Here is a 25,897-nt window from a genome sequence, read left to right as displayed (position 1 = left end):
AAAATGCATGAAACACTGATGTCAATTTAAAACACTTAAAGAAATCAAACTATAGCTGCCTTAGACTAATTATTAGTACAGAAAGTGTCCTGACTTTAAGTCCATCGTGAACATGACTTGTAAAATCGGGACTGTCCCCAGTTTTAAAGCGACGTCTTGTCACCCTAACTGAGAATGCCAGCCGATTCTCCAGTGCGGTGTGGACCACCAGTGCCCAACTGATCAACTGCACTGTATGGTACCACTTATAAATGAATAAAACCAGTTGTATAGCACAAAGAAGGATAACTATGAAAAGACATTTGGCATACAGAGCAAGGGATTCATCTTAATAAACATCTTAATTGTGTGTGTGTGTGTGTGTGTGTGTGTGAGCGTGTATTTATCACTTTGTGGGGACCAAATGTCCCCATAAGGATAGTAAAACCCGAAATGTTTGACCTTGTGGGGACATTTTGTCGGTCCCCATGAGGAAAACAGCTTATAAATCATACTAAATTATGTTTTTTGAAAATGTAAAAATGCAGAAAGTTTTCTGTGAGGGTTAGGTTTAGGGGTAGGGTTAGGTTTAGGGGATAGAATATAAAGTTTGTACAGTATAAAAACCATAATGTCTATGGAAAGTCCCCATAAAACATGGAAACACGACTGTGTGTGTGTGTGTGTGTGTGTGTGTGTGTGTCGCTCTTATCAATTTCTTCAGGTAGCAATGACTGTCCTAATGCTAAATCGCATGAAGACGAAAACCTGTCTGCATTCAGTGAACATTTTACCATTGTGTGCAGGCACTGCATCTGGCTACTTGGTGAGAGAGATAGCTCAGCTGCACTGAACGTGGCGAGTTTGGGAGAATATATGGTAAAGAATTTAATATTAACTGAGACTAAATATCTGAACAATTAAACAGCAGATAACTTTTATTCTGTCTCAAAGCATTGAGAAAGACGACTGTGCAGGTTGACCAATCAGAAGAAAGGTTTCAGGTCTACCCAGATGTGCGAATCAAATATTCAAGCCATATATTAGTGAAATCAAATAATCAAAACACAGTGTCCCGTGGCTATTTTCCCCATGTCCTATTTTTAACTTGAACATTAAATCGAAAGTAATACATTTTTTTTTATTTAATTGGTTTAAATTGGTTTGTAAACTAATAATGAAATAAGTAATTTTTTGTTTTTCCAATTTTCAATTCCTATTTTTAGATGAAATGAACAAATGATACAAGGATTTGGGACTATGTTCATTCTAATAATGTGAGATCATTTGGCACAATTGTGTTTGCTTATGTTGTTGGTTACTGTTGTATCTTGTTCCGTTCTATCTCATTTAGGACATTGTCAGAATGTACCTTGCAGATCCTGTTTTCGAATTATTTGATCGTAATTCTATTCTCATGAGATTGTAGATGTTTATCAGAAAATAGCATAGCAAAGACATGGCAAATACACATGCACACAGTCCAACCAATAACCCTGAATTCCTTTCTTTCTCATTTCTCCCTCTCTCTCTCTCTCTCTCTCTCTCTCTCTCTCTCTACACACACACACACACACACACACACACACACACACACACACACACACACACACACATCATTGTATATGTGCTTGTTGATGTGTTTATAAGGGCAGCGGATGTGTTTATCTGCAGGGGCAGAGCCAGGAGTTTTTCACAGGGGTGGCCGTGCAGGTGCCAGCGATCACTCTGTGGTGGCACAGAAATGTTCAAGCAGTACATGTTAAGTCTTGTGCTCAAAAATTGCAATTGCGACCCCCTGGCCACCCCCTAGCTCCGCCACTGTTTATCTGTGGTGCACAGAGGTCATAGAGGTCTTTTCACTTGCTATGCCTTTTTTCTGTCAGACATGAGCTCTACTAAGCTAGTATTGGCAACACATACACACTGCAATATTTTGGGAAAGACAACAGCATTTAAATATGGGAGTGAATCCCTTATCGTTCTGAATGAGCATGAAATACAAAAGCCACTCCTGAATCAAAGCAACATTTTGATGAAAAGACAGCAAAACTTGAAATCACCTACATTGTGGGAACAAGCAACAAAGTCTCAGTAAATAAAGTAAATAATGTCTCAAAGAAGATGCAAATGGGTTTGCAGGAGAGTTATATTTAGGATTTGGGTTACGGGACAGAAAATATCATAAGCTGAGTATATAAACAACAGACCTTATGTAGTGCCATTTGTTATTTTTGACAGGAATAAAAAAAACAAGGCTGTGAGGGATAGACTTACAGATTTTCAATGACATGCACAGTATAAAGCTATCAAAAAGCTCCTAGATCACATCTAATTTTCCACAACTCATGTTGTGTGGAGTTTTTTGTCTACTGAAATTTCTTGGAAAGATATTTTTTTGTTTGTTTATTCAGCAGAACAATCCAAATGCTCATAGCCTCATTGTCAGTCCCGTCAGAAATCAAAGATGGTGCTGCTGTGAATAGAAGTCAATGGAAGTTCCCCACCATGACAGTAAAATGTGTGTTAGTGTCTTATACACAAAATATGTGACAAAATATGTGTCTCTTGAAATAACAGCTGGACACTTCACAGGACCTGCGCAGGAGGACAAAAAAGAAGCAAATAAGGTCACGGACAGAGGGGATGAGTGGAAATAGAGGAGAGGAGAAGGAATGTGTCTGCATGAGTAACTGAGAAAATGACGGCCCGTCCCATACAAGGCTTGACTAAACAGCCCTCCTTCACAGCCTGAGGGCCCACGACTCATCTGAGCTCCTCTGATGTCTCTGTGGACTGTTTAAACAAGAGCACTGTGCTAATCTGCTCAGATGGGCCTATAGAGTATGGGGCCACAGTGGGTTTCCCTACATCAAACACACACACACACACACACACACACACACACACACACACACACACACACACACACACACACACACACACACACACACACACTCACACACACACACACACGTTGTGTTTCCATGTTTTATGGGGACTTTCCATAGACATAATGGTTTTTATACTGTACAAACTTTATATTCTATCCCCTAAACCTAACCCTACCCCTAAACCTAACCCTCACAGAAAACATTCTGCATTTTTACATTTTCAAAAAACACAATTTAGTATGATTTATAAGCTGTTTTCCTCATGGGGACCGACAAAATGTCCCCACAAGGTCAAAAATTTCGGGTTTTACTATCCTTATGGGGACATTTGGTCCCCACAAAGTGATAAATACACGCTCACACACACACACACACACACACACACACACACACACACAACACACACACTACATGTAAAGCAACAAGTGTTCAAAAAGCTTCCTTGAAATTGTACTTTCCTCAGCTACAAACCACTCATAATTTAAAACAGTTTAAACTACAGTTAAGAAGCTATGCTATTGGCATAGTCAGTTGCTTATGTCTCTTCTTGTAATCCCAGACTCAATCATGTTGAGATCCGGGCTATGCCATCTGTTGCAGGACTCCTTGTTTTACATCTATTCTATCCCATTTGCAAAAAGAATTTGAAAATCTAAAATTGGTATTTCCAATGGACACAATACAGCAGAAGATATAAAATACAGTAACTGTCTTTAATAACTTAAAATTAAAGTTTTCCCATCATTTACTCACCTTAATGCCATCCCAGATGTGTATGACTTTCTTTCTTCTCCTGAACACAAACAAAGATTTTTAGAAGAATATTTCAGCTCTGTAAGTCCATACAATGCAAGTGAATGAGTACCAAAATTTTGAAGTTCCAAAAATCACATAACGGCAGCATAAAAGTAATCAATAAGACTCCAGTAGTTTACTCCATGTCTTCAGATGCGATATGATACGGGTGGGTGAGAAACAGATCAATAGTCCTTTTTTTACTATCAATCTCTAATTTCACATTCACACTCTTCTTTTGTTTTTGGCGATTTGCATTCTTTGTGCATATTGCTACCTACAGCCATAGTCAAAAATATTTTTATATTTATATTTATAAATATATATTGGCAGTGACATACATTTTGTGTTTTGCAAAGTTTGCTGCTTCAGTATATGTAGATAATTATTTCACATGTTTCAATGGTATACTGGAAAACATTGATAAGCATTTCATGAGTTTTAAAGGCTTTAATAGGCAAAAACATTAAATATATTCAAAGAGTAAATATTTACAGTGTTGACCCTTGTTCTTCATAACCTCTGCAATTCTCTCTGGCATGCTGGATATCAGCTTCTGGGCCAAATCCTGACTGATGGCGATCCATTCTTGCCTTATTAGTGCTCGTAGTTGATCACAATTTGTGGGCTTCCGCTTGTCCACTCGCCTTTTCAGGATTGACCACAGGTTCTCTATGGGATTAAGATCTGGGGAGTTGCCTGCCCCTGGATCCAAAATTTCAACGTAATGATCTCTGAGCCACTTCATTATCACTCTTGCATTGTGACATGGTGCTTCATCTTGCGGGAAAATGCACGGATCATCACCACATTGCTCCTGGATCGTTGGGAGAAGTTGCTCTTGCAGGACGTTTTGATACCATACTTTATTCATGGTAGTGTTTTTGGGCAGACTTGTGAGATATCAAACTCCCTTGTATGAAAAGCAACCCCACACATGGATGGTCTCAGGATGCTTCACTGTTGGCACGACACAGGACTCATGGTAGCGTTCACCTTTTCTTCTCTGGACTATCAATTTTTCAGATGTTCCAAACAGTCAGAAGGGGGCTTCATCAGAGAAAATAACTTTGCACCAGTCTTCTGCTGTCCAATCCTTGTAATTCCTGCAGAATTTCAATCTGTCCTTGATGTTTATCTTGGAGAGAAGTGGCTTCTTTGCTGCCCTTCTTGACACAAGGGCATTGTCCAAATGTATTCGCCTCACTGTGCATGCAGATGCACTCACACCAACCTGCTGCCAATATTGAGCAAGCTCTGCACTGGTGGTGACATGATTCCATAGCTGACTCCTCAGGAGGAGACTTGCTGGACACTACGGGACATCCTAAAGCCTTCTTTACAGCAGTTGAACCTCTCTCCTTAAAGTTCTTGATGATCCCGTAAATGGTTCTTTCAGGTGCAATATTCTTTGCAGCAATTTCCTTGCATGTGAGGCCATTTTGATGCAAAGCGATGATGGCTGCACGTCTTTCTTTAGAGGTAACCATTGCTAACAAGAACACAATGATTGGAAGCACATCTTCCCTTCTTTTATAGCAAACAGTCTGCTCTTATAATCCAATCAGAATGATAGAGTGATTTCACCTGACTAGTACTTGTTCACACTTTCCCATGTGCTGCTGATATTATTAGTGAAATTATGTTAGCTGGTCATTTTGTGCCTGGGCCAAAAAAAATGTGAAATTTGGGATTTGGTGATAAAGTAATTTTTTTGGCCAATTAAGCTTTTTGCAATTATTTAAAATGCATCTGATCACTCTTCACAATAATCTAGAAACAATGTAAATTAACACAACAACTGAAGCAGAAAACTTTGCGAAACACAACATGTATGTCACTGCCAATACTTTTGGCCACAGCTGTACTGGGCAGCGAGGAGAATTTATGGAATTTACTGACTTATATATATCTGCTTCTCACCCACCCCTATCATATCACTTCTGTAGATATAGATTTAACCACTGGAGATTTATGGATTACTTTTATACTGCCTTTATGTGCTTTTTGGAGCTTCAACATTTTGGTCACAATTCACTTGCATTTTATGGACCTACAGAGCTGAAATATTCTTCTTAAAATCTTTGTTTGTGTTCAGTAGAATAAAGAAAGTCATACACATCTGGGATGGCATGAGGGGGAGTAACTGATGACCAAATGTTTCGTGAAAGTCTAATGTTTCTTAGACTTTTGCAGAGTACTGTATAATTATGACATAATACATTTTATTTCTGCAATTACTGAACAGTATCAGGGTTCCCACTCTTTTCAAGGCGCAAATTTTCAGGACATTTCCAGGGCATTTTATGCAAACAATAAGTGTAATATTTAAGCAAAAACACATGCATCCGTTTAAATCAAGCTTTTATTTTGCCATTTCTGTGTGTTATTGACTGTAATTTCTCACATTCAGATAAGCAGTTTGCTCCATGGCCCAGTGTGATTATTAATCCCCATAAAGATGTGATTTAATTAAATAAATACATAGTCTGTATGTGCAGCGCACATCAGAGTGCCCTCTGTCTCTCATCTCACACACAAGAGTGCACGTGATGATCATGAAGAGGTGTTTTGAGCAGCCATCTCTACACATTCATTTTGAATTGTGCATCACTTGATGATTATTTATTTATTCAATTAAATCAAAGACTTATTCATTTTAATTATCACACTAGGACATATCACAGTTGCAATTTTTTTAATTGTTCATTCAAACATTCCATGACATTTTGCGTTTTATTGGTAATGCGATTTTTATGACTAGATTCTGTGTTTTCCGCATACTACACGTGGTAACTGCGGTATAAGCTGTCTCTGATCGTTGAATTATTGAAAATTAATTTACATCCTGAGGTATTAAGGTTGAATCACCACATTACCAATCCAGTGTGTATGGTGGCCCAGTAGTGCACAACACAACGGAAACAAGCCACAACACAACGCAAAAAAGCCGCAACACAACGGAAACAAGCCACAACACAACGCAAAAAAGCCGCAACACAACGGAAACAAGCCACAACACAACGCAAAAAAGCCGCAACACAACGGAAACAAGCCACAACACAACGGAATAGCCACAACACAATGGAATATCCACAACACAACGGAAATGCTCCCGACCACTAGGGGGACAAGTGGTCTCCGGAAACGGTAAATTGCTCTCAATCTCCCATGCGTTATCGCTGGCGGTCTGGAATAGTGATGGGCAATCCGGCTCTTTTTCGTGAGTCGGCTCGTTTGACTCAGCTCACTGAAAAGAGCCGGCTCTTTTGGCTCACAAACGGCTCTTTAAAAAAAAATGTTTTCTCTATGATAGGTTTGAAAACAATTCTAATTCAATTATTAAATGAAATCATACTCGCAATGTCTCACAATTTCTTTAAAAATGCATTGATTTGTTATGAAAAAATAATACTATTAAGCATTTGCATTAGAACTTTTTAATGTATAGAAACAACATTCAAAACAAATACAATCTGAACATAATAGATAATATATAAAGAAAAAGCTGTTTCTCGAAGCTCCGCTAGCTTCACAGTTGGGTGCACAGTTCGCATATGCTGGTGTAGGTTGTGCGTAGAACCGGCTTTATGCGATATTTTTTTTTGGCAAATTCTACACTGTGCTTTAACATTGTCCACATCATTAAAGTGGTTCCAAATGCTGCTGTGCTTCCGACTCATTTTCCTGCTTTTGCTTTGTTTTCACATGTGTTTTTCCTCTCCTCTCCTCCGAGTGTGTGTGTGTGTGTGTGTGTGTGTGTGTGTGTGTGTGTGTGTGTGTGTGTGTGAGTGTGTGATGGCTCGGCCCCTCCCTCATGCCGTATAATTGGTTGACACCTTGTGTATGATTGACAGGAACAGAACGTGAGGTTGATCAGACAGTCAAAATTAATGTGTGCACCTTTAGGCCTATATAATAATTTTAAAATAACATCTCGAGAAAATATCGGCTTTTTTGTGCCGACGCTGCCCCCTAGTGGTCGGGATAATTTCCGTTGTGTTGTGGCTATTTCGTTGTGTTGTGGCTAGTTTCCATTGTGTTGCGGCTTTTTTGCGTTGTGTTGTGGCTTGTTTCCGTTGTGTTGTGAACTTATGTTTGCTTTTTGAATTTCGTTGTGTTGTGCACTACTGGGCCACCGTAAGTGTGAGTAAGTAAATTTATTTTTTTTTTAAAATCAGTGGTCCAACGGTCATCGTTAACTAAAGTTTATAATTCACAAGAATGCAAACTCATGAAGGTCGAACAAGTTGAGACAATTACTGATCCACAGAGATGTTTTCCAGGGATATATTTATTTTTTAAGAATAAGCTAAAAGCGCCAATTTAAAGCTAGGGTGTGTAATCCAGAGAGGCTAGCAGTTAGCAAGCTAGCTTTGAAAGCATAGAGCTCGCCCTCGCTTCAGAGGTGTCTCCAAAGCCACGTCTCCTCTATCACACATGAACACACACACACACACACACACACACACACACACACACACACACAGCACACACACACACACACACACACACACACACACACACACACACACACACACAGAGCAAAGTCTAAGCACCAGGAGGAGAGACATGTTGGTGGCATCGATTCAGATAACCTCAAGTCTCATTCACAGGTTAGACAATACAATAATAAGGAATGTAATTCTTGCGCTTGCTCTGCACAGCGTCAAGGAACCCGCGCTGATGACGTGTGATTGTCTGTGTAAACAAGTTGCGTGGTGGTATGCAAATATAGATTGTGTGTATATATATATATATATATATATATATATATATATATATGTTATACTGGTTGAGAGTCTCTTCACATCCTGATAGCAATCAATAATTTAAGTGGTCTAAATGTAAAAATATATATATATATATATATATATATATATATATATATTTATATTTAGACCACTTAAATTATTGATTGCTATCAGGATGTGAAGAGACTCTCAACCAGTATAACACAAATTGTTTCTGGAAAAGATGGCACACCCTAGCTTTAAGCTATTTTACTGATTCAAGTATAGAAAATTATCTGCACAATTGTGCAGAATTAGCAGTAAAAATAAAAGGTATTTTGGTGTGGCTTGCTTCAGTTTAACATATTTGTTCAGTTTCATTAATCAACTAGTTTGGTGACCACTTCTGGAGACAAATGAGCATCTTATCTGCAACGAGCGAGTCATTTAATAATTTTGAGATTTTTATGATTTGAGGTGAATTTATGAGACATTCTATATCTATTCATAAATGTGAACAGTTTTTAAATATTTATTGTAGCTTTGTACTCTCAAAGACATAATTTTGTGAGGCAAAAACTAGTGTGAAGTTGGAGTCGAGGTTGCGCTGACGTGTCACTTCATAAACTTCAATGTATTCAGCAGTGCTGAAGCGAGTCACGTGAAAGCCCCTCAACATCATTTATATTTACACATTAATAGCTCCTCTGCCCTTTTTTCTCAATGATGAGCAATGTAGATCACATGCCGATGATGAAGTAAACAAAGAACATGCCCCTTTCATTCAATCGGCCAGTATATGCACCAGGTCATTCAGTTTGTTTATGAATGAGGTATATGCACCAGGTCATTCAGTTTGTTTATGAATGCTTCTCACGAGTCATATATCTCTGTGGAATAAAAATGGGCTTTTCCCAATCAGTGGGCATTTTCAAATGATTGAGATTCCCTACTTTCATTGGTTAGTTTAGAAATGCCCATCCTTGTTTGGAAACACCCACTGATTTCTACACTGATATACCCTACTTTAATTGGAAAGTTTAGAACCGACCATCCCGATTTGAAAACTCTGTTCTGTAGAGACCTATGCTGTGTCCGAAAATCCATACTTCCCTGCTATATAGAATGTCCAGATATTCATGAAGCTGTAAGCGAGAAGTATCCGGATGACCTAATATTTCCAGTGAGATTCTGAAGTGTGGATTGACAGGACACTTTACGATCCCATAATACCTCAGGAGCCGAGGTGACATCCCGTTCAAAATGCTGGATTTAATGAACGGCGGTGAATTGTGAGTCGGACGGCTTTTCTCAACTGTAAGTGTTGTTTCACAATGCGCAGCCACTGGCAGAGACAAAACTATATACATTTGTGAATTTGACTGGTGTACTGATTGTTACCATGTTTTTATACATGTAACCTTGCTAGCAATTCAGTCAAACAGGTTTATCCTACTGAAATATTTTCCAGGACAAATAATAATTTTCCATGACTTAGGTATTGTTCTAATTTTCCATGACTATTTCCATGACTGGAAAACAGCATTGCAAAATTCCAGGTTTTCCAGGATGCGTGGGAATCCTGTTAAAATAAGTATCTCAGTAAGGGTGACAACAATAAACGAACATACCGTATATTAAACTCTGCCTTTGCTTGGCCATCGGCCCCGAGGAGGCATGATGAAGCCTCGGAAGTGACAATAGGAATGCAACTGGCCCTGGCACACACTAGCACGCCCTCCTTTGGCCGGATAGTGGAAATGCGGCACAAGGCCGGCCTGCAGCATAGGCAGTACAGGCAAATGCTAGGGGTGCTAGGGTTTACTTTTTTATTGTATTTTTACTAATACTATTTCAATAGTTTTAATAGAAATATTACTAAACAGCAAAAGCCCCCACAACAACATATCTACACAGCTTATTAGGCCATATTTTCTAGGCCACATACAATACATGTGCACGGTTCAGCTGAATATAATGTTTATCCTCTTTAACTTAATGCTGTTGAACTGAATACAAAGCAATAACCACAAAATTAACATCAACACTGAAATAAGAGCGCACGTTTTATCAAGACGTCAATCAGACGCACATGAAAGTTGCATTCGTTACTATAGCAACAATAAACTGCCAGCGTGTTTTCTCAGAATCATCATTGTCTGGTAGAAAGAAAAAGTAAAAAAAAAAAAAAAAAGTATAGCATTTTATTACAATGCAAATGAAATAAAGACCATCATGTCATGGAAAGCAGTAGAGCTGTGTTATTAAATGTTCTGTGTAAATATAGAAATAAAACTAATCATTTTAAAAATTCACGTTTTCATTTTTAAATACTATGTATATAATGATGTAAAACAACAACAACCCCCTTAGTTACAAATGGACTGTTTGATCCATGAGAAAGTGAAGTTCAATGAAATAATATTATTGTTACCCCCTGCCCTTAATACTGTTTTTATTTTGTTTGTTTTATTTATTTTTTGTTTGTTTGTTTCTAAAATAAAGAAAATCTCAAAGACCTAAATCATAAAGCTATGCAGCTCCTGTGTAAGTGTATGAACCACTGACCTATATATATATATATATATATATGCAAGGGGCACCAGCTAAAATCTTGCCTATAGGGCACCAAATAGGTCAGAGCCATCCCTGATGTGGCAAATGAGTAAGCCATTTCTTGAACTGGCTCTCTGAAATGAATCATCCAAATAAACCTATTCACTAAAGTGATTCAGAATTCCATGTTTCCTACAAGAGAGAAGACATTTTAGGAGACCTTGCTTGCTGCAATTCTGTGTGTGCAATACAACATGACATAACAAAAACAGCAAATAACGTTTCATGGGGAAAAGTAGATGGAAAAGGCCACTGGAAAAGCCACACTACTGAAAAATTTAGTTAAGTTAGTAGCATTGCTACTTTTAGTTAGTTGCAGCCCAACAGTGAGCACCAGGCATACTTGTACTGACTGAAGAACACAAGATATGCACACTTACATACACACATGCCCCACACACTCTCAATCTTTCTCTCACTTACATGCACACTTTACTAACCATCGCCTGAGGTTGCATTGCAACATAACATACGACCCAGCCAAAAACACACATCCTCAAGGTACAGAAGGAGTGTGGGAAGAAATGTCCTATTGATCCCCCGTGAACTTCCTGTGGATGAGCCATATGCTGTGTTCTCTCTGGATTACCACAGCACATATACTGAACACCCTTACGGGTCAAATATCAGTGAGCTCTCGGTTACAATAGGGAAGGGACTGTATGTGAAATATAAGCAGACACACCCTGACACAAACCACACACACAGTCAAGGTGATACAGTATGACATGCAGCTGTTGTTTTTAAAGGCAGGAAGAGAGTGAATGAAAGCTTCTGCTTTGTGTACATTAATGCAGAGATACCAGAAGCCCCTATTGCAACTCCTGATAATCTACATGCCTGCAGTCAAATACAGTGTGTGTGAACATGTGTCTGCATGATGACGGGCAGACTGATGTGACGAGTTTATGTCTGTGTGCTGAGTGACAGTATGGCTGGAGAACTGTCAGCATATGATTACGCCCAGATGTTTGCTGTAAAGTTCACATGTTAAAAAGTGTGTTTTTTCTTAAACAGTATGTGAACACACCTGATTGATGTGTTTGAGTTTGTCGTTGATCTGGCTGATGACGGGTTCGGGAGGTTTTTGTCTGGATTCAGAACCGTGTGGATGGACTCTCTTCAGACCTGGACCAGAAAACCTGCAGAAAGACACAGATTTTATACTCATACTTAACATTTGCTTAGAAAAATACAAGTTGACATGTTTAATTCAAGGGAGAAAACAATGCAATTAGTGCTACCGTACAAATTTGACAACAAATAACATTAGTGCAGCTAAATGACAGGTTCTTATGCACATCATTCTCTCCACAAACGTGACTAGACAGAGTGAAATCCAAAAGTCTGAAACCACATTGAACATTTTGTATTCAAAAGCTATTTAAACCTTGAAATAAACAGATTTTTGTTTTGTTATTTTAAAACAAACATTATAACATAAAAAAGAAAGATTCAGCACTATTTATAGGCCATTAATCAAATGTATCACACAATTGCGATATTGACAACATTAAGTTATTTGCACAAAAACATACAAGATGTTCTTTGGAACATTCTCAAATCATGTTGGGATGACATGGATCATCAGGTTTTGATCATCAAACTTGTGGAGTCCATGCGAGTGCAAACAAAAGGGGGACATTTCAAATTATGCATGATTTGTTAATATGTAATAACACTTTACAAAAAGGCTCCATTTGTTAACATTAGTTAACAAATGGATCAGCTGACATATGCCAAAAGAATAAGGGCTCTAAAATGGGGCTCTACTGCCACCTAAAGGCAAAAAATATAAATAAGCAAAAATGTGTAAGTGTTTGACCCACAGGTTAATTTTTTCCATTCAGCACATATTATAAATTACCACATATTACTGCTCCAGGAGGACACAGATATCTAACACACTTACTATCCTAAAAGCAATAAATTATTGTAGATGTCCAAGGATTTTGAATAAATGATCCCATGTGGCTTCTTTTGATTGGGGTTTCTTCATAGCGAATATGAATAACTCATTATGAACAGGAGCATAAATATTAATGGTATCTGATATTTAATCAGAATGTGTTAGCATATTGTTATTCTGATACTTCGCTCTGTCTTCGCTCTTATCCTACATAACCCCAACAGTAAAGCAGTACAACTTGGTCAGATATGTGCTGGCATCTGAATGTTTCTGAGCAACTGGAGCATATGTTGGGCATCATCAACAGCTAAAAATGTGTGTGTATCTGCGCCCAAGTGTTCCTTGTTCCCCTTAGGCCTTCTTGGACTCATGTTCCAGTTAATTACTCCCTATTAAAAGCTAATTAGTGTTGATGCACACAGGCACTTTGGTGCGCCACTGAGGCGACAGAGAGACAGTGAGTGACAGATCCGATACTGCCACAACGTCAACCTCAACTCACCCAGCAGAGTCCGCAGATGGTTGTTTACATACGGTAAGGGTGTACAGCAAAAACTTTGAGTTCATGTCTAAATCTTTTAGAAAATAAGACTTTAATTTCAGAGTTTGATATGTGAGCAAATTTGAGCACAGTTTGAGACTAGATCTCTTCTAAAACTCATGTAAGACACTTGTGAGACTAATGCTGTTTGTTTTTCATTAGAAAAATTGCTCTCCATCCAGCCTCATTGCAGTCTAGGAGAAACATTTGAGATATTAAAGAGATCTCCATTTTGATTTTTCTTTCCTATGCAGATTCGTTATGAACATAAGCAGAACCCAATCACATGAGCCAAAGTTATGACCTCATACTCCATTTTTAGAGATGACATTACCATGAACAATTCTGTCCACTATCTATCTTTCACATCACCTTAATTTAAATGCACTGCCTCTTACATTTCCATACATATTTATTCTCCTTATGACTTCTGATGGCAGCTCACCTCCCACTTTTAATTATCACATTAATAATACAGACATGAGCTTCATTAGAGGGAGGAGATCAGAAGATATGGGCAGTGTTTAATGGGGAGTGAGATTAGATCGAGCTTCACGCATGAGGCACACGCCCACCTGTGTGCTGCTGACCAGGGTCAAGCCTTAGGTCGGATCTTTAGTGTGTGTCTGGAAAACAATACTTAGTTCTGGTTAACATGGTGGGCATTATTTGTGGGCAAACAGTAACAAGATACAAAACTAGTCAAAAGTTATTGCAAAAACACAATTATAATTAGGCTAATGGTGTGGCTAGTTTCAACACAGAAAGCGATTTAATTAAGTGTGCTGTAAATGAAAGAGAATATAATTCTAAAGCACTATTTGATAAAACATCAGAATGTTAAGATGTCTCAGTTTCTGTTTGGCAATACTCAAATAGCCTTCTACATGGAGCCAATTATTTGTTGTGTATGTTTTGAAAAACAAGCATCATTTAAAACTTTTAATTGAATTCCTCCCTGAATGTCCAACAGATATTCCCTTAATTATCTTCACTTATAAGTCCATCTCTCTGTTTTAAATGCGTCAATAGTCCTGGTTTGTTTAGTCTTTGTTTAATGAGAAGACACAATTGTAAAATAAAATGCCAAATCCCATTAAGATCTTCATAACAAATAGAATTAACTGACTATGAATAAAGATAGCTTAATATATAAACTTTATTGATTGAGACACAGAAAGACGCTTCAGACAATCCTTGTGGATGGATTATGGATTTGACCTAAAGTGCCACATTTTTTATCTTTTAAGATAATAATTTTCATGTTAATGTAAACACTCAAGTTAAAGGAATATTCCGGGTTCAACACAAGATTAGCTCAATCGACAGCATTTGTGGCAAATATTGATTACCCCCCAAAAAAATTGGACTCAACTCGATTTTTGGAGGTTTTAAAGGCAGAAATGTGAAGCTTATAATTTTATAAAAACACTTATATTCATTCTTCTGTGAATACTCATGTATTATTTAAGCTTGAAAGTTGTTTAATTCGTCATTTTTACAGTCGTATTAGGGTTTTAGTGATTGTTGACATTACATTGTCATGACAACAAAGTTGAAAAATTGTCTATAAAGCGATTTTATGCACTAAAATCATGTTAACACGCATATTGTTTATGTCTTGTGGCTATACTTTTGAAATATTGAGTATTTTAATGTTTACGGATTGGCACCATTCACTTCTCATGTAAGTGCCTCACTGCTACATGTCGCTGAATGATGATGACTAAATGCAGCCAGTGCCAGCCAAACATCCCTTCAGTCTATTACGATGGACTTCAGAGGATGAACTGATGCCAACTCCAACCGTTAGACATGGGATACTTCATATGCCATTGTCTGAACCTTGGATTTAGGATGGACCACACCTAACCTCACCGAAATTATTGAACTGCGTTTCACATCCCTGATCTCTGCCTGCATCACCTCGGTCTATTTATGGACTACGATCTTGAAATGGAATGCATAGACTAACAATTGCCAACAAAAGCCTTCATCAGCCAATTAACAAGGACAATTGCATATATGTGAACTTCTGCAGTTAATCCAGGATGGTCTTCAAAGACATTAGTCATTAATCTTACAGTTCAAACAAAATCGATGTTTAAACACTGACCCTAAACACTTACTTAGTTTAATAATTTTAAACCATGACTTTAACTATACATAAGTAATATTTACATTATATTCATGATGTTAGCCAGAGGGGAACTGGCCCCCACAGTGAGTCTGGTTTCTCCCAAGTTTATTTTTCTCCCATTAATCAACATCTTATGGAGTTTTGTGTTCCTTGCCACAGTCGATTTCAGCTTGCTCACTGGGGTTATTAATACAATTATTATTTAATTACTTATTTTTAAACACGTTTAACAATCGTATTTTATCAAACTACACAATGATGACTAAGACATTATAGACATTACAGTTTTATCTTCTGTTAATGCTGATCTTCTGTGAAGCTGCTTTGAAATGATGTGTGCTGTGAAAGGTGCTATACAAATAAAAATGGCTTGACTTAACTTGACTCACTGGAAACCAGTTTTATGTTTTTTAAAGAAAAGGAGGGGCAAGTCAAAAGTAATTTTTATGGTAATCAATATTATGCCACAAATGCTGTCGCTTGAGCTTAACTTGCATTGAACCCGGAATATTCCTTTAATAAGAACAGCATTCTGAATGTTTGATGTCATAGAAATTTTTGTTGGGGACAGTTCTGCATAACTAAAATTGTTATAAAATCCCTTGCCATGTATAACGTATATATAAATATATATGTAAAGTTAACTGTTATGGAATAATAGCAGTGTAATTCATTCTTGGATACTTTTGAAGATAAATATTGAAATAACAAAATTTTTTGGGATGTTATTTAGGTTAACATATTACAAATGCAAAATTTACCTCATTAACTTTTTTAAGACTTCCATATTACGACTCTATAAAAATTAAAAAGAATCCACCACAGGAATTATTGTACAGCTGGTGCATAAGAAACCCAACTGTTACTACAGGAAATGACTAACACCATGTGGATCTCCAGTCTGGACCAGCTACTCATACAGGAGCCTGTGAGTACAGTGAACCTGCTCAGACTCATGATCCTACTGAGCACCCCTCAGAGATCCAGCATGCCTCAATGCCCAAACATGCTGGAGACCCTGAGGAACATTCAAGAGCATCAGGAGCTATTGTATATTCATGGAGAAGATGGTTGGGGAATGTTAGACTCTGAGGCATAAGATCATGTAAAGAAAACCCACATCTAGCGAGAGATGCTTCAACTGATCTTTAAAGTCTTATTTGATTTTGCAATATTAATGGCATTACATTAAAGGTGAAGTGTGTGTGTTTTTTTTACTATCCAGTCTTTATATAAGTAAGGCATTTGTAGGTTGATTGCACAGTACGCACTATGGTTCTGTTTGTCTGAGAGTCCTGACTAGCCCAACATGGCTCAAACCTCACCCAATGGCATGAGTTTGGGCCAGGACTCACTGTTTGTCCAACCAATTACTGGCAAGCCAAGTTTTCTTTTTCAATTCTGTTGGGTGATACTAGAGGCACAAAAATTTAATTTAAAGACACAATCAAATTTACTTCAAAAAGAGTTTTCTAAAGTCTAAAGATTTCCTCTTCAATTAAAACAGACCAAAAATATTGATTATTCATCAGATTTTTGTCCAGATTTTTGTGCATATTGGCTATTTAAAAAAAAAAAGGGGGGGGGGGGGATTGGAAGATCCCTTCAATATTATCAGGAAATAAGTCAAGACAGAACAGAACTACACTTGTCAATGGGTTCTTCAGGAGCATTTCTGCATAGTTTCAACTGTTTATTCTTTTGAGTGAAATAAACTGGAATGATGTTGTAGCGGCACAGCGTGTTTATTTTACTGCTGCGTTTAATAAAAGTTTTATGCATTGACATTTTTTGAGCCGACTATTCAATATATCAGGGCCACATAAATTGTAATGTTCTTTGTGATGGCTTCTTTCCCAGCACAGAATGTGAGATAGCGCTCCATCTTCAACACGCTGCGTAAAATGAGTCTGAACACGTTCCAAAATGAATTATGATATTTCACTAGCGGTTGAAAAATGACATTGAGATTCTACAGACATTTCTAGAACAGCATCCTTATTTCCCCCCTCATCCATGTCTATTTCTCTCTTTCCCTATCTCTCACTTTCTCTGGTCCTAATTAACTCCCGAGGGCCTGAGAGCCCTCTGACACAGCTGTCGATCCCCAAGGCCAACTGTTCAGCATGCTGTTCTGAGCAGTCCATTTCACAGCCACTTATTCCTCAGCTGCACTTACTGGAGAGCAAACAGCTGCACCTAATAATGCATAATGCTGTAATGCTGACAAATAAGCTATGTTCTGTATTTACTAACAGGTGTGACTTTCGAATTGCCCAATTTATACAGCAAACTTTAGTATTGCGAATACTATCTGTATGAACGATTAACCGTTCAAGGCCCTTTTGAAGCCCTTACGTGGTTTCACATTGTTACGCAGTGTAAATATAGCAAAATTTTTAGTAATTTTGTGTAAATGTATATAAAAAACGAATTGTGTTATAATAAAGCACAACAGTGCCCAATCACTTTTTCATTAGTCTCGGTTACGTAAGTATATTTTCCATTAATTTCTTCCATAGGAAAATGGGAATGCAAAAATAATAGTTGCCATGATCTCCCATTCAATACTAAAAAAGTTTACTCCGCTATACTTTAGTTTACACCTGTGTTCCAAACACGAAAATGTGAAAAGAGTCCATTCTCGTGATATCCATGAATAAGGTCTATAATCACAGTGACAGCAACGAAAGTAAACGTCAAAGATGGCGACTTCCATAACATTGGATAACAGTCTTTTAACAACTGACACAACATTTTATTTAATAAATGAGTGCAATCAAAGCGGAAGTTCATACGTCAAATCTTAAATAACTGACAGCGACAGTGACAGCTAGTTAATTTTTCATTGTAGAGCGCATTTGGGTCATGCCCTGACAACAAAACTGATGTGATCAGCTCTGGTAGAAGACAGCGACTTGATCTAAAAATGTCTGATGACTCACAGTTCATATCCCCGTATATGAGAGTTACTGGAACTCTGCTGCCTTCAAAAATGGGCTAGATGAAGGCATCTTAATAGAAAGTACAGTATGTTACACAAACATTGAATCTGGACATGCCTTGTTGCCTTCCTAACTCTGTTTACTGCTTATGAAGCTCACAAACAAACATGCACACTTAACAGTGATGAAACGAGTTTGATACACTAAACAGACAGGGCTAGGGAGGACATTTTGAGGACACGAATAAGAAAAACTGAGCACATGCATACACAAATTACTTGCACTTGCAAAACGTGGGCTTCATTTTTGAGCTGAAAATCATTAGAATGAGATATTGCAGCTCTTAAAGCTCCTCTGTTTGGGTCAGGGATGCACAGATTTATATTCTGTTGCCAACATTAACTTGATTTGGACTGCGAGTGAGTGAGAGAGTTATGGGACAGAAACACAAGGGACATGGCGAACAGAAATATGGTAAATTCTAAATTGGGTTCCAAAGGGCACGATGAGAGCAAGTCACAGGCAGTCATAGCGCAAACGATCGAAAGGAGCAATTAACCAAGCACAGGGAAGCCAACACACCACCCGACGTGAGTTACCCCACACTGCCCACATCACAATTCACACCCTGTTGCCTGTCAGCTAGAACTGGAGTCGGCCAAACTCATTAGATACACACACAAAACCATCCGCTCAGCCACCAGCCACTTATGCTGTCTCAGTTTTATTCCGCAAGCTTTTTAGACTTCAAGATTTGTGACAAGCTCGGGCAATATGTCTCTTCAAGGCCATTTTGAGATTGCAGTAATATTGAAAAGCATTTAGAAGGCTGATTCTATTGTAATATATGTTACTTTTACGCACTTAGTTAGAACTGCCAGGATAAAAACACTAATAGAGACTGTGTGTGAGTCATATAGGGATAGAAGCCTCTTCCATCCTGAAACATCTTCTATTATAAAACAGATATTTCTGGTCCTGATTTGTTAATACACTATTCCAACAATGGTAAAATGCATTGTATAGTAGTAGCCTAGTAGTTTTATTATGTTGTTGCTATTTTAAAAATTGCAATAAGGCCTTGAGGCTGTGCTATATTTTTTATTATGTTGATGCTATTTTAAAAATGCAATAAGGCCTTGAGACTGTACTATATTTTGAATATTGTGTTTAACAACAGTCCTGATTACACAATATAAAGTGACCTGTTGTACCTCATTGCCTTAGTATCAAATGGGATTCTAATTTGAAAGAATACATTGAGTGAACTACTCACTTGTCTGTCATCTCCTGTCCGTTCCAGCAGAAGGAGCTGTTGAGTGCTGCCAGCTCTTTACTGCACAAAGCTTCTCCAAGTCCACTGTAGAACTGACTGAAGCTTCTCAGACCCAAGATAAACTCCCTGCAAGAGACAGAAAAGAAATTATGAAAAGTATATAGAATCACAGAAAGAGAAGCAAAAAGAAGCAAGGTGGAATAAAAAAAAAATGAAATGAGATGAAATGCACAAAGAAGAGAAATTAAAGGAGTAGTTAACCAAAGTTTAGTTTTTAAAAAAAACAGTAGTTTAAAAAAAAAAAAATATTCTGTCATCGTTTATTCACCCTCATGTTGTTCCAAACATGTATGCTGTTATTTTCCTCACAAAGCTCTTTTAGTGACAACATCTGTCAAGATCCAAAAAGGACATAAAAGTGCTGTGGTAACTATAAAAGCAGCATAAAATTAATCCAAAAACTTGTGCGCTCTATGGCACAGGTTATACATGATGCCCATTTGGTCATGAGACACGTGAGTATGGAGGGCCAAATTACTCAAGATAAAAATGTTAAATATATATTTAAATATTTAAATCAATAATTAAATATATAATAAACTATAAAATCCTTAAATTTATAATTAAATCACAAAATCAATAAATGTCCCTTTTAATGTTGCACAATTAACCGAAAAATTATTACAATTAATTTGTAAGCAAGCTGCTGCTATTAACTAATCGTGAAAAGTGTCAATTAAATCATTCAATTTAGATCTATTGTGTCAAGACTTGTTTTGTCAAGAAATATTTTGTTTTTTATAAAATAATTCAATTCAGGACCAACTTTAAGCTTGTTTTGGATAGGAAGCCTACATAAAAAATGCAGTTGCCCCATAAACACATTATTTGATATACATCCATGTTTATTTTAGCATCATCTGTGGGTTGATTTTTCATTTAAGCACAAGCTTCGTGTCTTTTCATTTTCAGGGTTATGGCTATCTGCACTTCACTCAACAATAGTGGGCGTCACCTTTCAAAGTAGGACGTCCTCTTCCAAAATAACCTTCTCTCAGAGAATCAACATTATGTTTTTCCAGTTGAATATACTGCTCAGTGCTGTTAAGAATAATCCACACACCAAAGCCGATGTTACTTTCATTCACAGAATTATTTCAACCAACATTTTCTTTACATTTTCTATATGTGTTCAAATTAAGTGTCTGTCAACATTCTGGTTGGCAACTTCATCTGCATTAGTTAAGAAGAAATCCCTTATAATTGTGCTGTGAAAAAACATGCCTGAGCTAAATCACCAGAAGGTCACAGAAATCACAGTTGTTAAATAAATGGCTGATTACCATTTCCCTGAAATGAAAACTCAACCCAAAGAAATGACTAAAATTAAATGGATGCAAACTAGTGCTAAAATGAACTACAAGGGACATTTGTTGATCTATATAGTGATTGAATTATTAATTGAATGATTTTATGGTTTTATACATTTTCATTACAATAATTATTTTTAATATTTAATTATTTAATTAGGAGTAATAGAGCGCAACAGTGCCCAGCCACTTATTAAGCCGTCTGGTTTCCGGAAGTATTTTTCCCATTAATTTTTCCCATAGACCTATAATTAAATAATTCATTAAAGAGTTCTAAGCCTTGAACCAAACCAACCAGCTCTGAGGTAAATCACAACATTACAAACTTAGCAAAAAAGCATTTTAAAATCGAACAAAAAGACAAAGGTACAAGACAGCCAACTTGCACCATAGGCACCATTTTTTATTTGAGAGCTGCAGCAGAGAGGAAGATTATCAGTGCATAATTCATTCATTTTGGTTTGATCATTACAAAAAGCTATCTATGGCTTCAGAATATAGTGCTTTAAACATATGGACACTTTTATTATGCTTTTATGGTGGAGATTTTCAGACAACGTCACTATGAACTGTTGTTTTATGGCAAAATCCTCCTTAAGTGTTCCTTGTAAAAAATAACAGCAAACAGGAACAACATGAGAGTGATTAAATTAATTATTCCTTTAAAAAGTATAGCACAGAAATACTGGAAATTATGAAAAAATGAGAGGCATGAAAAAAGAGTTGAAGTAATCGAAATACGAAAATTGGGGTTGGGGGAATAATGATGGAGGGTCAAACACAGTGTGAAATGTGATCTACTCCATTACATCTCGTTTTGTGTCATGCTAAGTTGATTTGAGACATTTTGACTGTTAATTGACAAAGCTAGAGGTGAAACAGCCTGCTGTGTTGGCTCAGCCGCTCTCATCTGTTCATCAGAGCGAAGGCGAGTAGAACTGCGCGGGACAGAGGGGGCAGAAGGCAACTCAATGTCACTGTCACAGCAAGAGACAAAGCCTATGTTTATGAGACTCTCTCTGTCACCATTACTTTAAACACACACACTGCAACTACCCACCCAAAAACACACTCCATTTCACAACTCATGTAAATATCTCCACCCACAATGACACCCACCTAAACACACAGCATCACTCAAATTCTCAAGGGAGGCCTCCAAACAGAATAGCACACTGGTAAAACATCTACCATAATGTAATGTAATACTTGCATTTTATATGTTGCTTGCAAAAAATATTATTTCAGAATATGTGGCTACTTTTTAATGCCTGTCAATATAGAAAAATGCTTTTTTGCAGCCAGATGGTGTAGTTCCCCTTCTGTCACTCTCTCGACGTTGTGTCGAAGGAAGTATGGGTATAAAGGGAAGCGTGCCCCGTGAATGCCAGTCAGAATTTTTCTTCGGAGCCGAATGGTTGTGCAACAAGCAACTGAGCTTCACTACTGTTCCACTCACCTCTATCAGCGAGAAGCATTGCTGTTGGATCCACACGGCGCATTTTCCAGCTGGTGTCTCTCTCTCTGCATCCTGTGCATTTCACACCCCTGGGCGCTTCGACAGCGCTTTCTTCCTGTTAAAAGTGTGTTCTCCTCCTAAAAAGAGTCTATTTTCTCTAAAAGAGTTTGAGTTCCCACTCATAAAAGAGCAATACACGGCAGGCGTTGAACGTCCTTTTCAAGACGCGTCTTTTTAAAGATGTCTTTCCGCCTCTGTGTAGTTCCTGAATGCGGTTGATTTCGCTCCACTTCTGACGGTCTTAAAAGCTGCCCGCGTGCCTGGGATGCGATCACACGTAGGCAGTGTTTTATGAATGGCCATGTTCTCAGTGCGAGAACATAAGCATGGCAACATTGCGGTCACAGCTTTCTTCTCTCACGAGAGAAAGCCACTTCAGCCGCCCCCCGTGTTGTTCCTTCTTCCCACGGGATTGAGGACGATCCGGCTGTTGCTGAAGGCGATTTGGGGATGACGACGGGCTCGGTTTCGCTGCGAACCACGAATCCCCACGAACCACCCGCCCCCCCGGCACACTTGCTTGCTTCCGTCGGAGCTCGGGATGAGTGTGGCTCGCCTCGCGGCCAGCCGGCATTCTCCCTTGAGCCCCCGGAATTGGATGACGACATTGCCGCTGCATCGTCACAGCGGCGTCTGATGCTGATGACTCGCCTGGGCTGCCACCTTCGGGTCTGCTCGCCCAGTCTGAGGCTGACGCGCAGATGTCCACTATGCTTTCCCGGGCCACCGCGAGCACGAGGCTGGACTGGAGATCTCCGTCCCCCCCTCACGGCAACTCGATTGGTTCCTCGGGCCATGGTACTGCTCATAGCCACGCCCCCCCGGTTCCATTCTTCCCGGAAGTGCATGACGAGCCGACGTGTTCGGAACCACCCTCCGCTCGTCCGCTCTCACTACCCTGGATGGCGGAGAGGCCCACGGGTCCATTTCCATGGCTTTACTGCAATTTCAACAAGCCAAGGCACTCAAAGATCTGCACCTGGGTAGTTCCGACCCCGATGTTCTGCAGGAACTGCGTTCTGCCACTGACCTCGCTCTCGGAGCCACGAAGGTCACAGCGCAGACACTCGGGAGGAGCGCCACCTCTGGCTGAACATGGTTGAGATGCGCGACGTTGACAAGGCTAAATTTCTCAACGCCCCCATTTCCCAGCTTGGGTTCTTCGGAGACACTGTCGACGACTTCGCCCAACAGTTTTTGGCGGTGAAGAAGCAGACGGAGGAGATATCGCACATCATGCCATGGCGCCACTCATCCAGCGCGCCCCGCGCCCCACCTGCTCGCCGAGGGCGCCCCCCCCTGTGACCAAACAACGGCAGGCAGCTCCACAACCTGGGCCCAGCTCTCAGCCCCAGCATCGAGCACCTCACAGGTGGCATACGCCCCCACCTCTAGGACCCCTTCCCGGACCAGAAAAGTTCAGAAGCGCTCCTGAGACGAGCAACCCAGGCAGTCGGATGTTCGCTCCGGAGATGGTACCAAGGCCACTCTGCCCCCCGGTGGAGGGCCGGGAGGAGAATCTTTGTTTTCCTTATGTTCATTCTAAATCTAGTGGATCTACCACCTGCTGTCGTAGACATGATTAACCAAGCCAGAGCTCCCTCAACCAGGCAACTTTATGCCCTGAAGTGGCGCTTGTTCGCGAACTGGTGCTCTTCCCGAGCCGAAGACCCACAGAGATTTGCAGTTCGGTCAGTGCTTCTATTCCTGCAGGAGAGGCTGGAGGGGAGGCTGTCCCCAGCCAGAGTTCTAGATGTTCTGAGCAGCACTTTGTCTGCTTTGGCGGACGGCGGAAAGGGAACCTGTTTTGTCAGGTCCGAGCCGGTAGAACTCGGTAACGCGGCACAACCGACCGGGTGTTCAGCTTGCACCTTGCGTCCCTTCACCACAGTGATCCAGTGTGCCTTCTGTCCCAGGTCAGCCACTGAGTGTCGCTGCCTGGATGTTTTTCCTCCCTAGCCTTCTGGCCTGCGAATTCAGCGGAGCAACTCGCGGCTAGACCCACTACGAGCCTCAGGGCTCTGTACTGGGGTCGGGCTCCACGGGCATAGTTCCCTCTTCAGGCTAACTCCCCGTGATGTAATTTCCACGGTGGTCCCCCTCTCGGTGGACCTGCGTTTCCCTCGGGCAGCCCCGCTGCCTCAGCCCCGTGCTTGTAGAGTCCCCCCTTCATTAGGCTGGACCTACCACCACGCCGTATCCCACGTCCGGCTTCACAACCCTCGTGGTGTATTTGCCACACAACTCCTCCCCCTGGACTGGGCAGGGTGTGGCCTCCACAGGGTCTTCCCCTCCTGAAAGAATAGGACATTCGCGGACCGGACAGTTACCTTACCGCCGGTCTTGCTTCTGAGTTCTGAGATCGCCTCCTTAGGCCTCTTCCTCAGTCTCTAAGCCGCACCCTACTGGGTGCGCGGAGCAGGAAACGTGCTTTGAGTCTTCTCTCAGCACCCTAGCCTCAGGGCACCTGTCGCTCCTGATAGGCTCTCCTGCTTCCTCCGGGGAAAGACCGCCTTCCCTGACTTATGTTGGGCCCCAGCCGCTTTACGTCCTATGTGATAGACATAGTGAGAGAGAAGGCCGCGGCTGCTGGGCTTGCTCCCATGCTAGCATGTAACACATTTTTCCCCCCAGGGGGGCGGGAAAACCTAAGGTGGTATGCAAAACTCTTTGAGGGGGCATTGGGGAGGGCTACGTGCACTCGGTACAGGTGCCGCTAACACGCAATAGCCTGCTTTGCACCTGTTTCGACAGTCAGGTAACACGATCAGTGCATGGTGTTTTTATATGGACCCCTTGTGTCACTTCTTTCGACACAACGTGGAGAGAGTGACAGAAGGGGAACATCTGGTTACTGTTGTAACCTCCGTTCCCCGAGGGAGGGAACGAGACATTGTGTCCCTCCTGCCACAGCACTAGACCTAGCACCGTAAATGGCCGTGCTTAATGTTCGGCTCCTCAGTGCAAAATCCTGATTGGCATTTGCTGCCCCGCTTCCCTTTATACCCATATGTCCCGGGCTGGGCATGTAAATTCTGTCTGCCGACTTGATATTGGCCTTTTCTCAGGTTCAGAGGTATGATTCGGCATCCGAGAAGACCCCTTGTGTCACTTCCTTTGACACAACTTCTCGTTCCCTCCCTCGGGGAACGGAGGTTACAACAGTAACCAGACGTTACA

General features: G+C 39.9%; 1 protein-coding gene across 1 annotated transcript in view; it reads right to left on the bottom strand.

Annotated features, from left to right (window-relative positions):
• Positions 1-25,897, bottom strand: part of LOC127659402 (glypican-3) — a 233,808-nt gene that overhangs the window by 53,907 nt on the left and 154,004 nt on the right. The window contains exons 5-6 of the mRNA XM_052149203.1: positions 19,829-19,954; positions 12,048-12,159 (exon numbers count right to left, since the gene is read on the bottom strand). Of these exons, the coding sequence (XP_052005163.1) occupies positions 12,048-12,159; positions 19,829-19,954 (238 nt within the window). The remainder of the gene's footprint in view (positions 1-12,047; positions 12,160-19,828; positions 19,955-25,897) is intronic.

The sequence above is a fragment of the Xyrauchen texanus genome, chromosome 19 (genome assembly GCF_025860055.1).
Source record: "Xyrauchen texanus isolate HMW12.3.18 chromosome 19, RBS_HiC_50CHRs, whole genome shotgun sequence".
NCBI lineage: Eukaryota > Metazoa > Chordata > Actinopteri > Cypriniformes > Catostomidae > Xyrauchen > Xyrauchen texanus.
The sequence above is the reverse complement of the archived record's forward strand: the minus strand, read 5'-3'. Positions and strand labels throughout refer to the sequence as shown.